A 21,747-nucleotide genomic window follows, 5' to 3' on the forward strand; every position below is an offset into this window, starting at 1 on the left:
TTTGATTTGAGTCTGGAAGGAGAGTTTACAGTCTAACCAGACACCTAGGTATTTATAGTTGTCCACATATTCTAAGTCAGAACCGTCCAGAGTAGTGATGTTGGACAGGCGGGCATGTGCAGGCAGCGATCGGTTGAAGAGCATGCATTTAGTTTTACTTGTATTTAAGGAGGCCACGGAAGGAGAGTTGTATGGCATTGAAGCTCGCCTGGAGGGTTCGCCTGGAGTGTCCAAAAAAGGGCCAGAAGTATACAGAATGGTGTCGTCTGCATAGAGGTGAATCAGAGACTCCCCAGCAGCAAGAGCGACATCATTGATGTATACAGAGAAGAGAGTCGGTCCAAGAATTGAACCCTGTGGCACCCCCATAGAGACTGCCAGAGGCCCGGACAAGAAACCCTCCGATTTGACACACTGAACTCTATCAGAGAAGTAGTTGGTGAACCAGACGAGGCAATCATTTGAGAAACCAAGGCTGTCGAGTCTGCCGATGAGGATATGGTGATTGACAGAGTCGAAAGACTTGGCCAGGTCAATGAATACGCCTGCACAGTATTGTTTCTTATTGATGGCGGTTAAGATATCGTTTAGAACCTTGAGCGTGGCTGAGGTGCACACCTGACCAGCTCTGAAACCAGATTGCATAGCGGAGAAGTTATGGTGGGATTCGAAATGGTCTGTAATCTGTTTGTTGACTTGGCTTTCGAAGACCTTAGAAAGGCAGGTTAGGATAGATATAGGTCTGTTGCAGTTTGGGTCAAGAGTGTGTCCCCCTTTGAAGATGGGGATGACCGCAGCTGCTTTCCAATCTTTGGGAATCTCAGACGACACAAAAGAGAGGCTAGTAATAGGGTTGGTAACAATTTTGGCAGATCATTTTAGAAAGAAAGGGTCCAGATTGTCTAGCCCGGCTGATTTGTAGGGGTCCAGATTTTGCAGCTCTTTCAGAACATCAGCTGACTGGATTTGGGAGAAGGAGAAATGGGGAAGGCTTGGGCGAGTTGCTGTGGGGGGTGCAGTGTTGTTGACCGGGGTAGGGATAGTCAGGTGGAAAGCATGGCCAGCCGTAGAAAAATGCATTTTGAAATTCTCAATTATAGTGGATTTATCAGTGGTGACAGTGTTTCCTATCTTCAGTGCAGTGGGCAGCTGGGAGGAGGTGTTCTTATTCTCCATGGACTTTACAGTGTCCCAGAACATTTTTGAGTTTGTGTTGCAGGAAGCAAATTTCTGCTTAAAAAAGCTAGCCTCGGCTTTTCTAACTGCCTGTGTATATTGGTTTCTAGCTTCCCTGAAAAGTTCTATATCACGGGGGCTGTTTGATGCTAATGCAGAACGCCATAGGATGTTTTTGTGTTGTTTAAGGGCAGTCAGGTCTGGAGAGAACCAAGGGCTATATCTGTTCCTGGTTCTACATTTCTTGAATGGGGCATGCTTATTTAAGATGTTGAGGAAGGCATTTAAAAAAAAAACAGGCATCCTCTAATGATGGGATGAGATCAATATCCTTCCAGGATACCCCGGCCAGGTCGATTAGAAAGGCCTGCTCGCTGAAGTGTTTCAAGGGAGCGTTTGACAGTGATGAGCGGAGGTCGTTTGACCACTGACCCATTACAGATGCAGGCAATGAGGCAGTGATCGCTGAGATCTTGGTTGAAAACAGCAGAGGTGTATTTAGAGGGCAAGTTGGTTAGGATGATATCTATGAGGGTGCCCGTGTTTACGTCTTTGGGGTGGTACCTGGTAGGTTCATTGATCATTTGTGTGAGATTGAGGGCATCAAGCTTAGATTGTAGGATGGCTGGGGTGTTAAGCGTGTTCCAGTTTAGGTTGCCTTGCAGCACGAGCTCTGAAGATGGATTGGGGGCATTAAGTTCATATATGGTGTCCAGAGCACAGCCTGGGGGCAGAGGCTGGTCTATAGCAGGCGGCAATGGTGAGAGACTTGTTTTTAGAGAGGTGGATTTTTAAAAGTACAAGTTCAAATTGTTTGGGTACAGACCTGGATAGTAGGACAGAACTCTGCAGGCTATCTTTGCAGTAGATTGCAACACTGCCCCCTTTGGCCGTTCTATCTTGTCTGAAAATATTGTAGTTCGGGATGAAGATTTCAGAATTTTTGGTGGTCTTCTCCAGAGGAACAGAGGAGGAGTAGGATAAGGGTACGGCTAAAAGCTATGAGAATTGGTCGTCTAGAACGTCTGGGACAGAGTAAAAGGAGGTTTCTGGGGGCGATAAAATAGCTTCAAGGTATAATGTACAGACATAGGTATGGTAGGATGTGAATACAGTGGAGGTAAACCTAGGTATTGAGTGATGATGAGAGAGATATTGTCTCTAGAAACATCATTGAAACCAGGTGATGTCATCGCATGTGTGGGTGGTGGAACTGAAAGGTTGGATAAGGTATAGTGAGCAGGGCTAGTGGCTCTACAGTGAAATAAGCCAATAAACACTAACCAGAACAGCAATGGACAAGGCATATTGACATTAAGGAGAGGCATGCTTAGTCGAGTGATCATAAGGGTCCAGTGAGTAGTGAGGTTGGTTGAGGTCACGGCGATTCAGACAGCTAGCCGTACCATGCGTAGCAAGCTGGCATAGGATGGAGGTCTGTTTTTAGCCACCTCGTGCGTTTCCGTCGGTAGATTAGTGGGGTTCCGTGTGGTAGAGGGGATCAATCCAATTGGCAAAATAGATATATTTATAGTGACATTTGTCCTATAGACCTATTCAGATAGCAGCCAATAAGACAGCTAACGATTAGTGGGCCGCAGATGGGCGTTCAGGTAACGGGGCCAGTTGGAAGGAGGGGCCAGTTGGATAACTCCCTCGAGCAGATAACGTCGGTAGTTCAGTCATGAAAGCCCGGTGGGGCTCCGCATCGTGATTGTAGCCCAGGAGTGGCTGATGGAACTCTTCAGCTGGCTAGCTCTGGAATAATTGATGTTTGTTCAGGGATCGACATAAGCCAATAGTCACACGGATAGCAGCTAGCTTGCTGCGAGATCCAGGTGTAAATGTCCAGAGCTTGCGGTTAAAATCCGGAGATATGGAGAGAAAAATAGGTCCGGTATGTTCTGGTCTGAGTCGCGTTGTACAAAACTGGCGATAGATTTTCGAGCTAAAGGATAGCTGATGACCACAAACCGTGGTTAACTGAATACTAACGTAACCCAGTAAACTGGCTAGCTTCTGGTTAGCTTCTATTGTGGATTTCAGATTTGAGGTAAATAATATTTTTTTAAATTGGTGAGGCGGGTTGCAGGAGAGTGTTTTGAAGTTGAGTTTTTGGAAAAGAAAATATATAAAAGATATGCGAAGAAAGATGTAAATATATATATATATATATACACGGGACACGACAAGACGATGACAAAGGACGTCTGACTGCTATGCTATCTTGGGTGTACTTTTGGGGGCCCTTAGTGGAATTTGGGGGCCCTGATGTTCTACACATTTTGTCATAGGGAGTAGAGAAAATGTGTGACTTTTAAAGCAAGTTTGCTGCAATTCTAAACATTTTTCAAAGGGCCGGAGAGAAATTAGCAGTTTTCCAGCTAATTTCCAAAATTTTTACATGTTACAATGGGAAACACGTACTACATGTTTGGAATGCTGTCTAGACTATCTAACCAATCTAAAACAATGTTAGCTGACATGCGCTAATTGAGTGACTGTCAGTGACTGACATTACATGAGAGAAACTGCTGATGCACAACCAAACATTGAAATTACACCTTGTGTATTCTACTATTCTAACTCTCAACAGAGAGTTGAGTTCCTCATTTCATTTTTTCATTTTTTTCATCTTTCATTTTTGGAAATGTATCTGTGGACTGCCTATCCCTGCGTTGGGCAATGCCTCTGCAAATCCAATGTTTTTAGATTTGTGGGTGAAGTAGTGAACGAGTGTACACTTCAGGAAGAAGGCGATATTATTGTGACATACCCATGATTAGGTCAGGGCATGATGTGGCCTTAATGAGAGGAGCCATCCAGAACTGTAAAGGAACAGGGAAATGGTTCAGAGAAGACAAGAGCAGTGGTCAGATTGAGGCCATATCGTTGTGTTTTTGTGCCAAAGCACATGTTTATGTTGACAGTACTCAACAGTTCAATTGTTTCTAAATTAGATGTATATTGCTAAATAACACCAAAATGGCTATTCTGCAGCAGCTTTTAATTTATTGTCTATTATTTCATTAATTACATGAATTAATCACAGAAGGCATCATTTGTCATCTCTGCAGTTGGGTTCATCTGTCTTATTACCATGGTTACTTAAGGGACAACTTCATTTTATTGGAACTGTTTGCTCTTAGTATATGATGAGTTTTGTGTTACATGTACTTCAGCATTGAACCCATGTTCTAGAGAAGTACACCTTCTAGTGGCCTCAAATTCTAATCCAGACCTCCAAGACAGTTATCACTTTTTTTTATTCTAACCCTCGAATCAGGAGATCTAATTACACCTGCTCTAGTGGAATTTATTTTCTTTCTGTTTACCAAAACATGTACTGTACCTTCCCAGGTGCAACCAAGAATGTTTTGCATAGAGAAGGGTTATGCTATTTGTTGACTGGTCCTCACAGTATCCATCCATGTCTATCTCATTTATTCATCCAGTCATAAATGATCTATTTTCAAATAATTTTCTTCTTTGTCTTTACTGATCCTGTTGACAACGTTGGTTGTGTTGGAGCCAATGTACAGTACTTTCCCCTTAAATTCAACACTAAATCATTAACTGGTACCTGTACGTCACTTCGGACTCTGTAATAGGTGGAGCGCAGCATAAGAACCACAGACGGTCTAATAATGTGCAGTCTGCTGACACTGGATGACTGGAAACAGCAGAGATGAAGAAGCTATGGATTATGGTTGTCTTTGCTACAGGTAAGACTTGATATATATTTGATTCATTCAGGGTGGTTTAAGATGTTCAGATGCATGATGCTGTTAAGTTTGTTGTATGATTGAGCTTTGTGTAGGAAAATTGCTGTCACTCTCCAGATGCTCAAAAATATATGATGCATTTAACTTATCAATTGATTATTATCAATATATGACCTTACCGTGTGTTTTTACACATTTTAACGTTTGGTTTATAGTCAATGATTGATTTATGTTTTGTCTGTTTGCTGTGAGGGATACAATAGCATCAATGAAGACATTGTTTCAGACTTTATTTTTATACAAACACTTTTTAGATTTATTGTTAATCTGCTGTTTACAGACTGTAAATAGACTACTGTCAGGTCTCAGATACAGTTGATAACAGAGAGCCTTTGCTATCAAATGTCAACCGTGTTAAAGATTTCTTTCTCTCATAAAGTAGAGTAGAAAACCTTTCTACACTGATGCAGACACAATGAAACTGGAACAGCATGGATCATCTCCTATGATTATAGCAACTGACACTATGTGCCCTTGTTTATGTGGTTTACTGAATTAATTATCTTTTTTAAAGTCTCTTTTCCACAGGGGGATCTCAGCACATCATCTGCCATTCCAACCACCATTGACATAACTACCCCAACTACTGATGACCCTTTAACCCCTGACCCTGCAACTACTGACACACCAACTGCTGACACTCCAACAACATACTTTCCAACAAACGACTTTCCAATTACAGACACTCCAATTACCAACTTTCCAACTACCGACACTCCAACTACCAACTTCCCAACTTCTGACTTTCTAACTACCGACATGCCAACTAGCGGTTCTCCAACTGCCCACTTTCCAACTGCCCACTTTCCAACTGCCCACTTTCCAACTACCGACTTTCCAACTACCGACTTTCCAACTACAGAATTTCCAACTCCCGACACTCCAATTACCAACACTCCAAATGCCGACAATCCAGCAACCGACACCCCAACTACCGACACCCCAACAACCGACAGTCCAGCAACAAATACTCAAGCAAGCAACAATCCAGCATCTGACAATCCAGCAACCGACACTCCAACTACCGACTTTCCAAATATAAACACTCCAGTAACCGACTTTCCAACTACCGGCACACCAACAGCCGACACTCCAATTACCGACACTCAAACTACCGACTTTCCGACTACCGACTTTCTAACTACTGATTTTCTAAATATAGACACTCCAGTAACCAACTTTCCAACTACCGGCACACCAACAGCTGACACTCCAACAAACAACTCTCCAACTACCAACTCTCCAACTACCAACTCTCCAACTACTGACTTTCCAAATATAGACACTCTAGTAACTGACTTTCCAACTACCGACACGCCAACTAACAACTTTCTATCTACCCACCTTCCAACTACCGATTTTCCAACTGCCGACACTCCAACAACCGACACTCCAACAACTGACATTCCAGTAACCGATATTCAAGCAAACAACAATCCAGCATCCTACACTCCAGTAATCGACTTTCCAACTACCGACTTTCCAACTATTGACTTTCCAACTACCGACTCTCCATCTACCAACTTTCTAACTACCGACACGTCAACTACCGACAGTCCAGCAACCGATACTCATGCAAACAACAATCCAGCAACCAATAATCCAGCAACCGACACTCCGACAACCAACTTTCCAACTACTCACACGCCAACTACCAACGTGCCAACTACCAACGTGCCAACTACCAACGTACCAACTACCGACATGCCAACTACCGTTTTTCCAACTACCGACTTTCCAACTATCAACTTTCCAAATATAGACACTCCAGTAACCGACACTCCAGTAACCGACTTTCCAACTACTGACTTTCCAACTACTGACTTTCCAACTACTGACTTTCCAACTACTGACTCACCATCTACCAACTTTATAACTACTGACACACCAACTACCGGCATGCCAACTACCGACTTTCCATCTACCCACCTTCCAACTACCGACACTCCAACTACCGACAGCCTAGCAACAGATACCCCAGCAACCGACACTCCAACAACCGACACTCCAACTACCCACCTTCCAACTACAGACAGTCCAGTAACTGACATTCCAGCAATTGATTCTCAAGCAAACAACAGTCCATCATCTGACACTCCAGCAACTGACTTTCCAACTATCGACTTTCCAAATATAGACACTCCAGTAACCGACTTTCCATCAAACGACTTTCCAACTATCGACTTTCCAACTACTGACTCTCTGTCTACTAACTTTATAACTACCAACATGCCAACTACTGATACGCCAACTACCGACCTTCCATCTACCCACCTTCCTCCAGCAACCGACACTCCAGCAACCGAAACTCCAACTACGGAATTTCCAACTGCCAACCCTTCAACTACCGACTTTCCAACTTTCGGCAATCCAACTATTACACATCCTTCCCTTCAAAGCACAACAGTGGGTGGAACCAGTACCACTCTCCCCACCACCTCTACCACCACCTCCACCACCATCTCCACCTCTACCATCACCTCTCCCACCACCTCCACCAACCACTCTCCCACCACAATCCCTCCTCTGGTCTGTATCAACGGTGGTGAGCTGCATAGTGGAGTCTGTATCTGTCCTGATGAGTGGACCGGAGACACCTGTTCAGAGGGTACATCCACACACTTACACTATACCTAACCCTGGCTCTACCATTCAGACTCCTCCACAATACTACACTACTATACCTAACCCTGGCTCTACCATTCAGACTCCTCCACAATACTACACTACTATACCTAACCCTGGATCTACCATTCAGACTCCTCCACAATACTACACTACTATACCTAACCCTGGATCTACCATTCAGACTCCTCCACAATATTACACTACTATACCTAACCCTGGATCTACCATTCAGACTCCTCCGCAATACTACACTACTATACCTAACCCTGGATCTACCATTCAGACTCCTCCGCAATACTACACTACTATACCTAACCCTGGATCTACCATTCAGACTCCTCCGCAATACTACACTACTATACCTAACCCTGGATCTACCATTCAGACTCCTCCGCAATACTACACTACTATACCTAACCCTGGATCTACCATTCAGACTCCTCCACAATACTACACTACTATACCTAACCCTGGATCTACCATTCAGACTCCTCCGCAATACTACACTACTATACCTAACCCTGGCTCTACCATTCAGACTCCTCCACAATACTACACTACTATACCTAACCCTGGATCTACCATTCAGACTCCTCCGCAATACTACACTACTATACCTAACCCTGGCTCTACCATTCAGACTCCTCCACAATACTACACTACTATACCTAACCCTGGATCTACCATTCAGACTCCTCAGCAATACTACACTACTATACCTAACCCTGGATCTACCATTCAGACTCCTCCGCAATACTACATTACTATACCTAACCCTGGATCTACCATTCAGACTCCTCCACAATACTACACTACTATACCTAACCCTAGATCTACCATTCAGACTCCTCCACAATACTACACTACTCTACCTAACCCTGGATCTACCATTCAGACTCCTCCACAATACTACACTACTATACCTAACCCTGGATCTACCATTCAGACTCCTCCACAATACTACACTACTATACCTAACCCTGGATCTACCATTCAGACTCCTTCACAATGCTACACTACCATACCTAACCCTGGATCTACCATTCAGACTCCACTCCATAATACTACACTACTATACCTAACCCTGGATCTACCATTCAGACTCCTCCACAATACCACACTACTATACCTAACCCTGGATCTACCATTCAGACTCCTCCACAATACCACACTACTATACCTAACCCTGGATCTACCATTCAGACTCCACTCCACAATACTACACTACTATACCTAACCCTGGATCTACCATTCACAGTACACACCACTACATTACTATACCTAACCCTAGATCTACCATTCACAGTACACACCACTACACTACTATACCTATCCTTGGATCTACCATTCAGACTCCTCCACAATACCACACTACTATACCTAACCCTGGATCTACCATTCACAGTACACACCACTACATTACTATACCTAAACCTGGATCTCACATTCAGAGTAAACATCAATACATTACTATACGTAACCCTGGTTCTCACGGCAGGTAGCCTAGTGGTTATAGCGTTGATCTAGTAACCGAATCCCCGAGCTGACAAGGTAAGAATCTGTACTTCTGCCCCTGAACAAGGCAGTTAACCCACTGTTCCTAAGCCGTCATCGAAAATAAGAATTTGTTCTTAACTGACTTGCCTAGTTTAATAAAGGTTAAATAAAAAATATAAAACATTCCTAACCCTGGAACTCACATTGAATCCACAACAATATTCCCTGGATCTCACATTCAGAATGTACATTTCATGTTTGCATTCCATGTTGAAACGCATTTTACTTAAAATACATTCTACTCCAATAGGGAATTTCTGCAATTCAGCCATCAAGGATGGATTCTCCTTCCCAAGAACAGTGGTTGGCTGGTCTGCTTATTCTGAAGAGTCATGTGATGAGAAGACAACCAGTGGTATGTTACTTTTATTCACCTAATATTACAGTCCTAATTAATGTTGTATTAGGTAACACAAAGCCTTGAGTATCTGTTCATCTTGGTTCCTCCAGCTGGTTTACCAAAAGCCTCAGCAAGATGTTTGAATGACACTGGCTCTCTGATGTTTGGTCCTCCTCATGAACTGCAGTGTGAATTTACCCTCGGTGACATTCTAGGAAATGTAAGTCAATAAGCATATTTTTTATTATCCTGATTTATGACCAGTCTTGATTTAGCATTCTTCTTTCTTCAGGTCAGTTACTGTCATCATTATGAGGACTGGATCTTACAGTTTGAAGATCAGTAAACAACTGGCTTTTACCTTCAGATCATGTATTCTGTTCCTTTATTCTGCTTAACAGTTGATGAGGAACATTCTTTTTTATGTTTTGTGTTTGATATCACATTTTATTTTTACAATTAGAAGATGTTTTTATCCAAAGCAACTTACGGTAATGAGTGCATACATTTTCATACTGGTCTCCTGTAGTCATTGAACCCACAACCCTGGTATTGCAAGGGCCATGCTCAACTAACTGAGCCACATAGTTAGTACTGGCAACTATAATATCCAAATGTACTCACAGTTTAGCATGTTGCTGCCACTTATACAATATTTTGTTGAAAAACAATTTAAAAAATATAATAAATAAAAATCCTTGTCTCTCCCTGTTCAGATCTCCAGCAATTCAGGTGATTTACTACAGTTGGCATTGAGTACTCAGATCCTGACCTCCCAACCAGAGCGGCTGTCAGCTGACATCACCACAGCAGCTCAGATAGCTAACACACTGCTTCAGTCTGCAAATATCACAGAGGTATAACATGTTTTGAAATCAAGTCGGGAACTATGACATGTTCTGGAGAGAAACGTGAGGTTGTTACTGAAGTTGAAATTTGATTTGAACACCTGAGGTTCATCCCCTGGTTTTGATCATGTTGCAGGACATCGCAGTGGCAGCTGTAACCACCATCAGTCAGCTGCTGAATTCAAGTGAGGAGAGTACACAGGAGAGAGACGCTGTCCAAAAGTACAGGAGTGTGTGTGTGTGTGTGTGTGTGTGTGTGTGTGTGTGTGTGTGTGTGTGTGTGTGTGTGTGTGTGTGTGTGTGTGTGTGTGTGTGTGTGTGTGTGTGTGTGTGTGTGTGTGTGTGTGTGTGTGTGTGTGTGTGTGTGTGTGTGAGCGTGTGTGTGTGGTGGTGTGTGTTTCTGCATATATTTGAGTTTATGTGTGTACGTGTGCCTCAGTGTGTGTTTGTAGGGGTGCATGTACACTAATGTTTTTCTGTGTTTCTCTCCCAGCCTCACAGAGACCCTGGAGAAGTTTTCCCTGGACCAGTACAATAATGTGTCATTGGTGGTTCAGCCCAACCTGGCAGTCCAGTCTGTCCAAGTACCAAGTGACTCAGTAGGGATCCAGTTTACTGCTCTGACTGGTGGGTGAGACTGCTAGTGAACCTACATACTGGCATTTAAAGTGAAAGTTTATATCTGTGTTGACAGACTGGGTAAATCGTCTTGTTTTTTAAATGTTTCCTCTGCTGGTCAGTAAGGTTTGGTATGGATTGTATCTCATATTTATCTCCTTCTCCAGGAAGATCTGGTAATTTTGTGGCCAACATAATTCATCTCAACACCAATACCTCTGAACTGATAGTTGACAAAGGAGGTTCTACCGATGTCCAGATTGTCATAAAATTCCCATCAGGTGAGTCAATGTTGGTATGCAAACATAATGTATAAACTCAAGCTTAATTTTCCTTGTACCGATATCACAGAGAGCTTAACTGCTCTTTCTGGTCTCAGAAATCATGTTAGCAGTGACAAAAATATTGATTGTCCAGTAAAGTTCAGTCATATGACATATGGATAAATAAACTATTGAGAAGTCATTTGGCTAGTCAATAAACTATTGAGAAGTCATATCCACAATAAGCCTACAAGGCAAGGTCATGCTACTCATGTATATGAAGTCCTGACATGAAGAACAATCTCTCTCTTTCTTTTGCTCTCTTTCTTTTGCTCTCTCTCTCTCTCTCTCTCTCTCTCTCTCTCTCTCTCTCTCTCTCTCTCTCATCAATTTGAAGGGTTTTATGGGCATTAGAAGCAGATGTTTACACACTCACAAAGATTTTAAAGGAATATATCTATTTCAAATGTCATTATGCCTATGTAATGTTTGAATGATGTCTCTCTCTCTCTCCACTCAGTTTTGCATAGTAAAACCACAAACCACTCCATTGGTTTTGTGCTCTACCAAAACGACCGTTTCTTCAGGTCCAAGGCTTTCAGAGCTTCTTCAGGAACCAGCAGAAGGGTCATCTCTGCTAACCTGGGACAAGTGTCTGGGTTACATGTTGAGATGCTCTTCAAGCCCACAGTAGGATTTATCTTGGAATCAGGAAACACATAGTGGTCCAAATTCTAAGTCAGGGGATAGGCAGCACAGTTCCTGGAGTGCCACAGGTATTTCTAGGCACTACATCTGACCAACTAAGCTAATTGATCAGTTCAGTGATTGCCTAAAGTCAACACACCTCGTCTTCCAGGTCGTTTAAATCAAAAACATGACGTGCCTGTGGCCCTCCAGGACCAGGGTTGCCTCCCCTTGATCTAAGTTATCCATTGTTGCTTATCCGCCATAAGGAACAAGGAAGTATATGTTGTATTCTATACAATATGATTTATGATAATTGTAATTTCTTCTTTCCCACATTTGCTTATTAGTGACCTGTTATATAATTGACTTTTTATGTATTTATTTTTATAAGGAATACTGTGAGTGCATGTCTTTTGCTGAAGGATTTACAGTGAGTTTGTGTCTGTTCTCTCTTCTCAGGCTGTTCCCAACACCTCCCTCTATGACTTTGCCTGCGTGTCATGGAACTACACGTTGAAAGACTGGAGCACCTTTGGCTGCTCCAAAGTCAACCACTCAGCAGACGGCCTGCGATGTTTCTGTAATCACACCACTAACTTCGCTGTGCTGATGGTGAGTAGCTAGCTGCCTTCATCTCCCTTTTACTGACCACACTCTGACATATCTTATACATCATTAGCAGGATCCAGACACATGAGGCAATGACTTTCTATATGACTGTGACAGAAACTTAGTGTTGAAATGTACTTTTTAATGTTCTTTCTACAGTCGTTCAAGAGGGATTTTAAATACGCTGAAGCGCTAAACTGGATCACCACATTGGGATGCTCCATGTCCATCATAGGGTTGAGTTTAACAATAACATTCCAGATCACAACCAGGTAAGATCCTACAGGGTTCCAGAACCAATTAAAAATATACAGTAACATTCCAGATGGTGACCAGGTAAGATCCTACAGGGTTCCAGAACCAATTAAAAATATACAATAACATTCCAGATGATGACCAGGTAAGATTCTACAGGGTTCCAGAACCAATTAAAAATATACAATAACATTCCAGATGGTGACCAGGTAAGATCCTACAGGGTTCCAGAACCAATTAAAAATATACAATAACATTCCAGATGGTGACCAGGTAAGATTCTACAGGGTTCCAGAACCAATTAAAAATATACAATAACATTCCAGATGGTGCCCAGGTAAGATTCTACAGGGTTCCAGAATCAATTAAAAATATACAATAACATTCCAGATGGTGACCAGGTAAGATCCTACAGGGATCCAGAACCAATTCAAAATATACAATAACATTCCAGATGGTGACCAGGTAAGATCCTACAGGGATCCAGAACCAATAAAACATATTGGGTGCTTCTCAATGGTGTAAAGAAGCCCATTGATCCAACAGGACTTGATAGGTGAAACCATTATAAAACTCACTATTAATGAACCAACACATCCATAGCTACACATATAACTTCCCTAACATAGTGTTGTCTATCACCTGTCCCTAGGAAATCACGCAAAACCAACCCAACGGTCCTCTTAGTGAGCGTCTGCATGTGTCTCCTGATCTTCACCCTCCTCTTCATGTTGGGAGTGGACAACCCTCATAAACAGCTGGGCAAACCTAAAATACAGGAGGACAACATTCTCCCCCCGTCTGACACACACACAGAGCAGGACAGAGGGCCCTGTACTGCAGTGGCAGTCCTGCTGCAGTACTTCCTGTTGGGGACGTTCACCTGGAACACGCTGTACGCCACACATGTCTTCCTAATGATCAGAAACAGCCTGGCCACCAGCCCATCACACTTCACAGCCTATACCGTGGCCATCGGATGGGGTAGGACAGCATGGAGAAACATCAAGTATTTAGTAGTTTCAGAAGCTTCGATGTTATGTCTTTAGAGGATGTATGTGTGGTATATATATATACTCTGTATATGGCTGCATGCAAATCTACCAGGAAATAACAACATCATTCTGTCTTTTAGGACTGCCTGCAGTTGTGGTGTCCCTCACCTTAGGAATTAGTTACAGAGTGGATGATCCACTGGGATACAGGCAGGAGGAATTGTGAGTCAATACTGTACTATACTCATTCTGTATTACTTCTCTGTACTGTATTGTACTATACTGTATTATACTATACTACTACTGTCTTACTTCTCTGTACTGTATTGTACTATACTATGCTATACTTTACTGTACTATACTACTACACCTGAGTGCTGTGCTGTACTGCAATTTACTTCCTCTTCTGTGGTTATCTTATAATAGGTTGAATTTAAATTAAAACGGTGCAATTGCTTTATAAAACTCATGCTGTAAAATGTTATCCTGATCAATGTTCATATGCATGTTTATAATGCATGCTAATAATTGGCCAAGAAAAATAAAAAGTTCAAACATTATTATTATTTTAATTATCAATTTTGTTCAAAGGTTTCTTGTTTAATTATGCCACCCACCATGTTAACTTTATACCACATTATTCAAATCGCTGGCATCCTGTTTTGTCTGTCCCACAGTCCCACTCTCTAACTCATTCATTTGACCTGTCAGTTGCTGGCTTGCTGCCCTCGATCCAAAGGGGAACTTTGACTTCAAGCTGCCAATGTTTTGGGGGTTTCTGGTCCCTGTGGCGTTCATGCTTATCTTCAACACAGTGGTGTTGCTTTGTTTTGCAGTTAAGACCAACCCACATTTAACTAGGTAATATTAATGGGGGCATTTGGGGGGCACAAAGTAGAAAGTTGTAGTCACAAAGATCAGTTTGGATTTAAATGCCTACTAACAAGCTTGTACATTTTTTTTGTCTTTCAATTTAAAGCTTGTGAAAAATTAAATGTATTATTTTATTATTATTAATTTAGTCACTAGTAATCAAATCATCAAATTTAATGAGCACCATGCTGTAACCCACTCACCCATTGGAAGCCAAATGTTCTTATACCACAGCATTACAGCAGTCTATTACAGCAGTCTAAGTATGTTGGTTATGTTTCCCAGTACAAGAGACACATCAATGAAGAAGAAGTTCCTCAGTAGCTTCTCTCTGGCTGTGGTGCTCGGTCTCTCCTGGATCCTGGGCTATCTGTTGCTCATTACCCAGAACCAGACCATGTACACCATACTCAACATCTCCTTCTGTGTTCTCACCACCACTCAGGTAGTAAATGTATGCACTCACTACTGTAAGTCACTCTGGATAAGAGCGTCTGCTGAATGAATCAAATGTCAACTAGAAATACTGTACTATTGTACCACAGAATCCAGACATGATTGAAAATTAGACACCTAGTAAACATAAATAAATTGAGCTGCTCTTTATGGAAATGCTACCTTTTGTTTGTCCTTGTGTGTTCCTGAAAATACTTGATAACGTCTTTGTGTTTTCACTCCACAGGGATTGCAGATTTTCATTCTGTTCACAGCAAGAACAGCAATTGTCAAGAAAAAGATGTCAAGTACTTTGAAATCTATCTCTAGTTTTGGGATCCCTCTTCACACTAGGAAGTTCAGTCTATGTCGAGGCGAGCACAGTGATAACGTAGAATCATACACACAACAGGACACTGATCTGTCATTTTCACCTTGTTCCACAGACATCTAACTGATGGGCTGCAAGTTCAACCTCTGTTGTAAAATATCTCATATACCTCCACTATTGTCCTATAATATACAGTATAATACACACAACATTTTGTATCGACGTATATTCACAGTGAATTCCCTTAGAAGTTGTGTTGTCCAATGAACTATCAAAATAAAGGAAGTCGCACACTGCATGCATAATCTCCCAACAATTTAATGGGTATTTACCAACGTTTCGGCATCACTGTGCCTCCCTCAATGATTTTTTTTCGACACAAATGCTGTATATCCTGAATATTTGTTCTTTCTAAAATGTTACTGTTTTAAATAAATCTGTGATTATTCTCTTTAAGCGGATGTTTGTTTCAGTAGACATAGCGAGAGAACATTATTTTACACAATATCTCAGAAAATAGATTTAGACTGCAAGCTGCAGCTGCCAGTTACATCTGTGGTAGAGGACTATAAGTCAACAAAAGCACATCAGCCTATGATGCTGCGGGACAGCAAGGATGAGCGGGTTCGCCAGGCAGAGATTGAGGTCAGTGGTCGCAAGTGGTCAACCAGCGGAGCGCTCAGGGAGGTGGAGGAACAGCTGCAACACGGTGACATTGTTGGGTCGGTAAACCAAGACAGGCTGAGTCTGGGATGCACAACCAGGTCAAGCTGGAAGAAGGCATATTCCAAAAAGTGCTGTGGTGCAGATGGAGGTATGAAAGGCTGAGGAAGAATAAAGGCATGTCAGAGTTGTAGCCGTGAAAAAACACAGCAGATGGACATGCTGGGGGAGCGTGAGAAAGAGGTCACTCACCCGGAACATGGAAGGGCAGCGGATTAAGTTTCTGCTTTGCTCTGTGTACAATGTTTTTCCAACAGCAACTACCATTCTCACGTGGGGGTTGGCAGACAGCCCAGACAGCTGTACACTATGTGGACGACCAGCCAATCTGAAGCACATGCTCTCCTCCTGCCACGCAGGTCTGACTGATGGAAAATTCAGGTGCGGCATGACCAAATACTGACTGTAGCAAGCAAGGAGAAAGCTGAAACATCTCACCCAGGGCTCCTGTTTCATCCACTTCATCAGGTCATGAGAGAGCACAGCAAAGTGAACAAGGAGCAAAAAGGATATTGATTCCAAAATAGTAAAAAAAAATCTATATATTATTTTTGAATGTGTTGGTGTGTCCAAACTTTTGAATGGTACTGTATATACAGACACACTGTCTCATTCAAGCGTTTCTTTATTTGGACTATTTTCTGTATTGTGGAATAATAGCGATGACAGCAAAACTATGAAATAACACATATGGAATCATGTAGTAACCAAAAAAGTGTTAAACAAAATATATTTTATATTTGAGATTCTTAAAAGTAGCCACCCTTTGCATTGATGATAGCTTTGCATACTCTTGGCATTCTCAAAACCAACTTCATAGTCACCTGGAATGCATTTAAATTAACAGGTGTGCCTTCTTAAAAGCACATTTGTTGAATTTCTTTCCTTCTTAATGGATTTGAGCCAATCAGTTGTGTTGTGACAAGGTAGGGGTGGTATACAGAATATAGCCCTACATAGTAAAAGACCAAGTCCCTATTATGGCAAGAACTGCTCAAATAAGCAAAGAGAAACGACAGCCCATCATTACTATAAGACATGAAGGTCAGTCAATCTGGAAAGTTTCTTGAAGTGCAGTCGCAAAAACCATCAAGCGCTATGTCGAAACCGGCTCTCATGAGGACCGCCACAGGAAAGGAAGACGCAGAGTTACCTCTGCTGCAGCGAAGAAGTTCATTAGAGTTACCAGCCTCAGAAATTGCAGCCCAAATAAATGCTTCATAGAGTTCAAGTAACAGACACGTCTCAACATCAACTGTTCTGGACACCAATAAGAAGAAGAGACTTGCTTGGGCCAAGAAACACGAGCAATGGACATTAGACCGCTTAATCTGTCCGTTGGTCTGATGAGTTCAAATTTGAGATTTTGCACTGTGTCAAAGCACTGTGTCTTTGTGAGATGCAGAGTAGGTGAATGGATGATCTCTGCATGTATGGTTCCCACCGTGAAGAATGGAGGAGGTGTGATGGTGTTTGGGTGCTTTGCTGGTGACACTAACAGTGGTTTATTTAGAATTCAAGGGACACCTAACCAGCATGGCTACCACAGCATTCTGTAGCGATACGCCATCCCATCTGGTTTGGGCTTAGTGGGACTATCATTTGTTTTTCAACAGGACAATGACGCAACACAACTCCAGGCTGTGTAAGGGCTATTTGACCAAGGAGTGTGATGGAGTGCTGCATCAGATGACCTGGCCTCCAGGTTACTTATTTATATCAAATCAGTTCTCTAGGTTGAATTATTATGTGATTAAACTAATCATGTAAACATTAATTAACTAGGAAGTCAGGGCACCACGGAAAATGTTGAGATTTACTGAATTAAAATTTTCCGAATATAACTCTTCAGATAATTTAATATCTGATCAATTACAGTCTTCTATTAATTAATTATTATTACCTCATCAGTTCTCATTACTGAACGTCACAATTCCTAGCCTAAATCATGAATCAGCGATATACGAGTTGGCTTCATTATTTATTAATTAACTAACTAAATAATCACACAGAATACATAACAAACAAACAGTAGATATTTGGGTTACTACATGATACAAAGAAAAAGTTCCTGGCGGACAAAGCCGATATGAAGGCTTTGGGAAATGGGTGGGGACTGAGAAAGAGCGGGAAAGACTAAATGGATTCACTACACACAGTTGATAATTATTTTAATTTAAATGCTAATCCTTTGCACATGAACTGTCACTTATTTGAGAAGAATTGCAATGTATATATTTAAATAAATATATTTGTATTTATTAGGGATCCTAACACATTAAGACACTTACATTACACATAAAACAAAATATAAAACAGTACATCATACAACATTATTACACCACTACATACATTGGAGAGAACAAGTATTTGATACACTGCCGATTTTGCATTTTTTAGACGGAATCTAAAACAAAAATCCAGAAAATCACATTGTATGATTTTTAAGTAATGAATTAGCATTTTATTGCATGACATAAGTATTTGATCACCCACCAACCAAGTAAGAATTCCGAACAACTGTTGGCGCAATTATTAGATAATGGAAGAAGTTCAAGATGACGATCAATCACCCTTTGTCTGGGGCTCCATGCAAGATCTCACCTTGTGGGGCATCAATGATCATGGGGAAGATGAGGGATCAGCCCAGAACTACACGGCAGGACCTGGTCAATGACCTGAAGAGAGCTGGGACCACAGTCTCAAAGAAAATCATTAGTAACACATTACGCCATCATGGAGTAAATCCTGCAGTGCACGCAAGGTCCCCCTGCTAAAGCCAGTGCATGTCCAGGCCCGTCTGAAGTTTGCCAATGACCAGCTGGATGATCCAGAGGAGGAATGGGAGAAGTTAATGTGGTCTGATGAGACAAAAATAGAGCTTTTTGGTCTAAACTCCAACTTGCCATGTTTGGAGGAAGAAGAAGGATGAGTACAACCCCAAGAACACCCTCCCAACCTTGAAGTGTGGAAACATCATTCTTTGGGGATGCTTTTCTGCAAAGGGGACAGGACAACTGCACCTATTGAGGGGAGGATGGATGGGGCCAAGTATCGCAAGATTTTGGCCAACAACCTCCTTCCCTCAGTAAGAGCATTGGAGATGGATCGTTGCTGGGTCTTCCAGCATGACCACGACCTGAAACGCACAGCTACAGCAACTAAGGAGTGGCTTCGTAAGAAGCATCACAAGGTCCTGGAGTGGCCTAGCCAGTCTCCAGACCTGAACCCAATAGAAAATCTTTGGAGGGAGCTGAAAGTCCATTTTGCCCAGCGACAGCCCCGAAACCTGAAGGATCTGGAGAAGGTCTGTATGGAGGAGTGGACCAAAATCCCTGGTTTGCAGTGTGTGCAAACCTGGTCAAGAACTACAGGAAACGTATGATCTCTGTAATTGCAAACAAAGGTTTCTGTACCAAATATTAAGTTCTGCTCTTCTGATGTATCAAATATTTATGTCATGCAATAAAATGCTAATTAATTACTTAATTACTTAAAAATCATACAATGTGATTTTCTGGATTTTTGTTTTAGATTCCGTCTCTCACAGTTGAAGTGTACCTATGATAAAAATTACAGACCTCTACATGCTTTGTAAGTAGGAAAACTTGCAAAATCGTCAGTGTATCAAATACTTGTTCTCCCCACTGTATATACAATGCAAAATGTATAATACCACCATACACCAATATTACAATGTACATGTGTATAGAGTGTGTGAGCTAGAGTTTGTGTGTGTGTGTGTGTGTGTGTGTGTGTGTGTGTGTGTGTGTGTGTGTGTGTGTGTGTGTGTGTGTGTGTGTGTGTGTGTGTGTGTGTGTGTGTGTGTGTGTGTGTGTGTGTGTGTGTGTCTGTACAGTCCCAGCTGTTACATAAGGTTTATTTACATCTGTTTTTCTTATTCTATTGCTTGAATCAGTTACCTGATGTGGAATAGAGTTCCATGTAGTCATGGCTCTATGTAATACTGTGCGCCTCCCATAGTCTGTTTTGGAATAGGTCATTGTGAAGAGACCTCTGGCATTGTGGGGTATAAATCTGAGCCGGATTGAATGGGCTCACGGGCCGGATCCGGTCATGGTGTATCCAATCGCTTCTAGCCTAAACTAGAGCTAGGAAAAACAAGATTACAATAGATGTATTTCAATACGTTTTGTCCAAAGGATGACTGTGATATTATATTATGGAGAGTTGATGTTGATGGTAATGTAGCTGTGACCTCAAGGGGTGTGATATTGATGTCACCAGGAATGATGATGCTCACACTGTACTGTATATCTGCGTTGTGCTCCTTAAACAAAGTCTGATGTACAGTTTATACAAATTCTTATTTACATATGATTTATTTACATGTGATTTATTTACATATGATTTAGTTATTCTCTACCTCAATATTGTCACTATATATGACAGATAGGATATCTCCTTAGTACGGTTGCAAAATTCCAGGAACTTTCAATAAATTACATTGTTTTCCCAGAATCCTGGTTGGGGGAATGAGCAGGAAATCCAGAATCCCTGGAAAAACAGGGAATTTATTGAAAGTCCCCAGAATTTTGCAACCCTACTCCTTAGGTACCCAGCAGTGTAATCACATTAACACCATTAGCCATTAACCTTTATTTGACCAGTTAAGTTGACTGAGACAACATTCTCATTTACAGCAACAACCTGGGGAATAGTTACAGGGGAGAGGAGATGAATGAGCCAATTGTAAGCTGGGGATGACTATGACAGTATGAGAGCCAGATTGGGTATTCAGGTTACCACCCCTCCTCTTATGATAAGTGCCATGGGATCTTTAGTGACCACAGAGAGTCAGGACCCCCATTTAACATCCCATCTGAAAGACAACACCCAACACAGGGCAATGTCCCCAATCATTACCCTGGGATATTTAGACCAGAGGGTGCCTCCTACTGGAGGCCCTCTAACAGCAGAGGGATGCAAGCATCTGGTCTTCCATCCAGGGACCAACCCTGCTTAGCTTCAGAGGCAAGCCAGCAGAGGGATGCAAGTCTCATTTAAATATTTATTTTACCTTTATTTAACTAGGCAAGTCAGTTCAGAACAAATTCTTATTTGGGTTAACTGCCTTGTTTAGATGCAGAACGACAGATTTGTACCTTTTCAGCTCAGGGATTTGAACTTGTAACCTTGCAGTTACTAGTCCAACGCTCTAACCACTAGGCTACGCTGCCACCCCCAAATATGCATGACACTGTGTATTTATTCCTTCTGTCACTATTTCTATGTTTGATATTTACCTCTGCATTGTTGGAAAAGGACCCATATGTACGCAGTTCACTGTTAGTCTACAACATTTGTTTACAAAGCATGTGACAAATAGATTATGATTTGATTTTGACGTGGAGTTTTCTGTGTCTACCTTCCACTGCCATGTGGTGGCGCCAAACTCTTCCTCTAAATGAGGATTTCTTATGGCAGTGGAACGTCCATCCAAACTGTTCACCAGTCTTCCTCATTATTGTGCAGATAAATAAAGATGTTTATGAAAACACTTTGAGCATATTCACTGTCACTTATGTATGTCTAATTTCAATCATTCAAGGTTCATTTGTTTCATGAGGTTCATTTAGGTGTACATTCTAAGAGAACTG

At 41.8% G+C, this 21,747-nt stretch overlaps 1 protein-coding gene across 13 annotated transcripts in view; it reads left to right on the top strand.

The window, feature by feature from the left end:
* The window catches only part of adgrg7.1 (adhesion G protein-coupled receptor G7, tandem duplicate 1), a 130,757-nt gene that overhangs the window by 93,239 nt on the left and 15,771 nt on the right, over positions 1 to 21,747 (top strand). The window contains exons 1-16 of one of the 13 annotated variants that reach the window (XM_052499768.1): positions 3,835 to 4,901; positions 5,476 to 7,569; positions 9,397 to 9,501; positions 9,597 to 9,706; positions 10,203 to 10,343; positions 10,471 to 10,556; positions 10,828 to 10,961; positions 11,120 to 11,233; positions 11,736 to 11,905; positions 12,365 to 12,517; positions 12,674 to 12,786; positions 13,422 to 13,753; positions 13,905 to 13,986; positions 14,476 to 14,625; positions 14,923 to 15,082; positions 15,320 to 15,859. The exons of 4 other annotated variants lie outside the window; for them this stretch is intronic. In XM_052499768.1, the coding sequence (XP_052355728.1) occupies positions 4,865 to 4,901; positions 5,476 to 7,569; positions 9,397 to 9,501; positions 9,597 to 9,706; positions 10,203 to 10,343; positions 10,471 to 10,556; positions 10,828 to 10,961; positions 11,120 to 11,233; positions 11,736 to 11,905; positions 12,365 to 12,517; positions 12,674 to 12,786; positions 13,422 to 13,753; positions 13,905 to 13,986; positions 14,476 to 14,625; positions 14,923 to 15,082; positions 15,320 to 15,526 (4,188 nt within the window). In that variant the 5' untranslated portion in view covers positions 3,835 to 4,864 and the 3' untranslated portion in view covers positions 15,527 to 15,859. Of the gene's footprint in view, positions 1 to 3,834; positions 4,902 to 5,475; positions 7,570 to 9,396; positions 9,502 to 9,596; positions 9,707 to 10,202; positions 10,344 to 10,470; positions 10,557 to 10,827; positions 10,962 to 11,119; positions 11,234 to 11,735; positions 11,906 to 12,364; positions 12,518 to 12,673; positions 12,787 to 13,421; positions 13,754 to 13,904; positions 13,987 to 14,475; positions 14,626 to 14,922; positions 15,083 to 15,319; positions 15,860 to 21,747 lie in introns of those variants that run through there. 8 more of the 13 variants (XM_052499769.1, XM_052499767.1, XM_052499766.1 and 5 more) reach the window with 8 other exon arrangements.

The sequence above is a fragment of the Oncorhynchus keta genome, chromosome 37, assembly GCF_023373465.1.
Source record: "Oncorhynchus keta strain PuntledgeMale-10-30-2019 chromosome 37, Oket_V2, whole genome shotgun sequence".
Taxonomy (NCBI): Eukaryota; Metazoa; Chordata; class Actinopteri; order Salmoniformes; family Salmonidae; genus Oncorhynchus; species Oncorhynchus keta.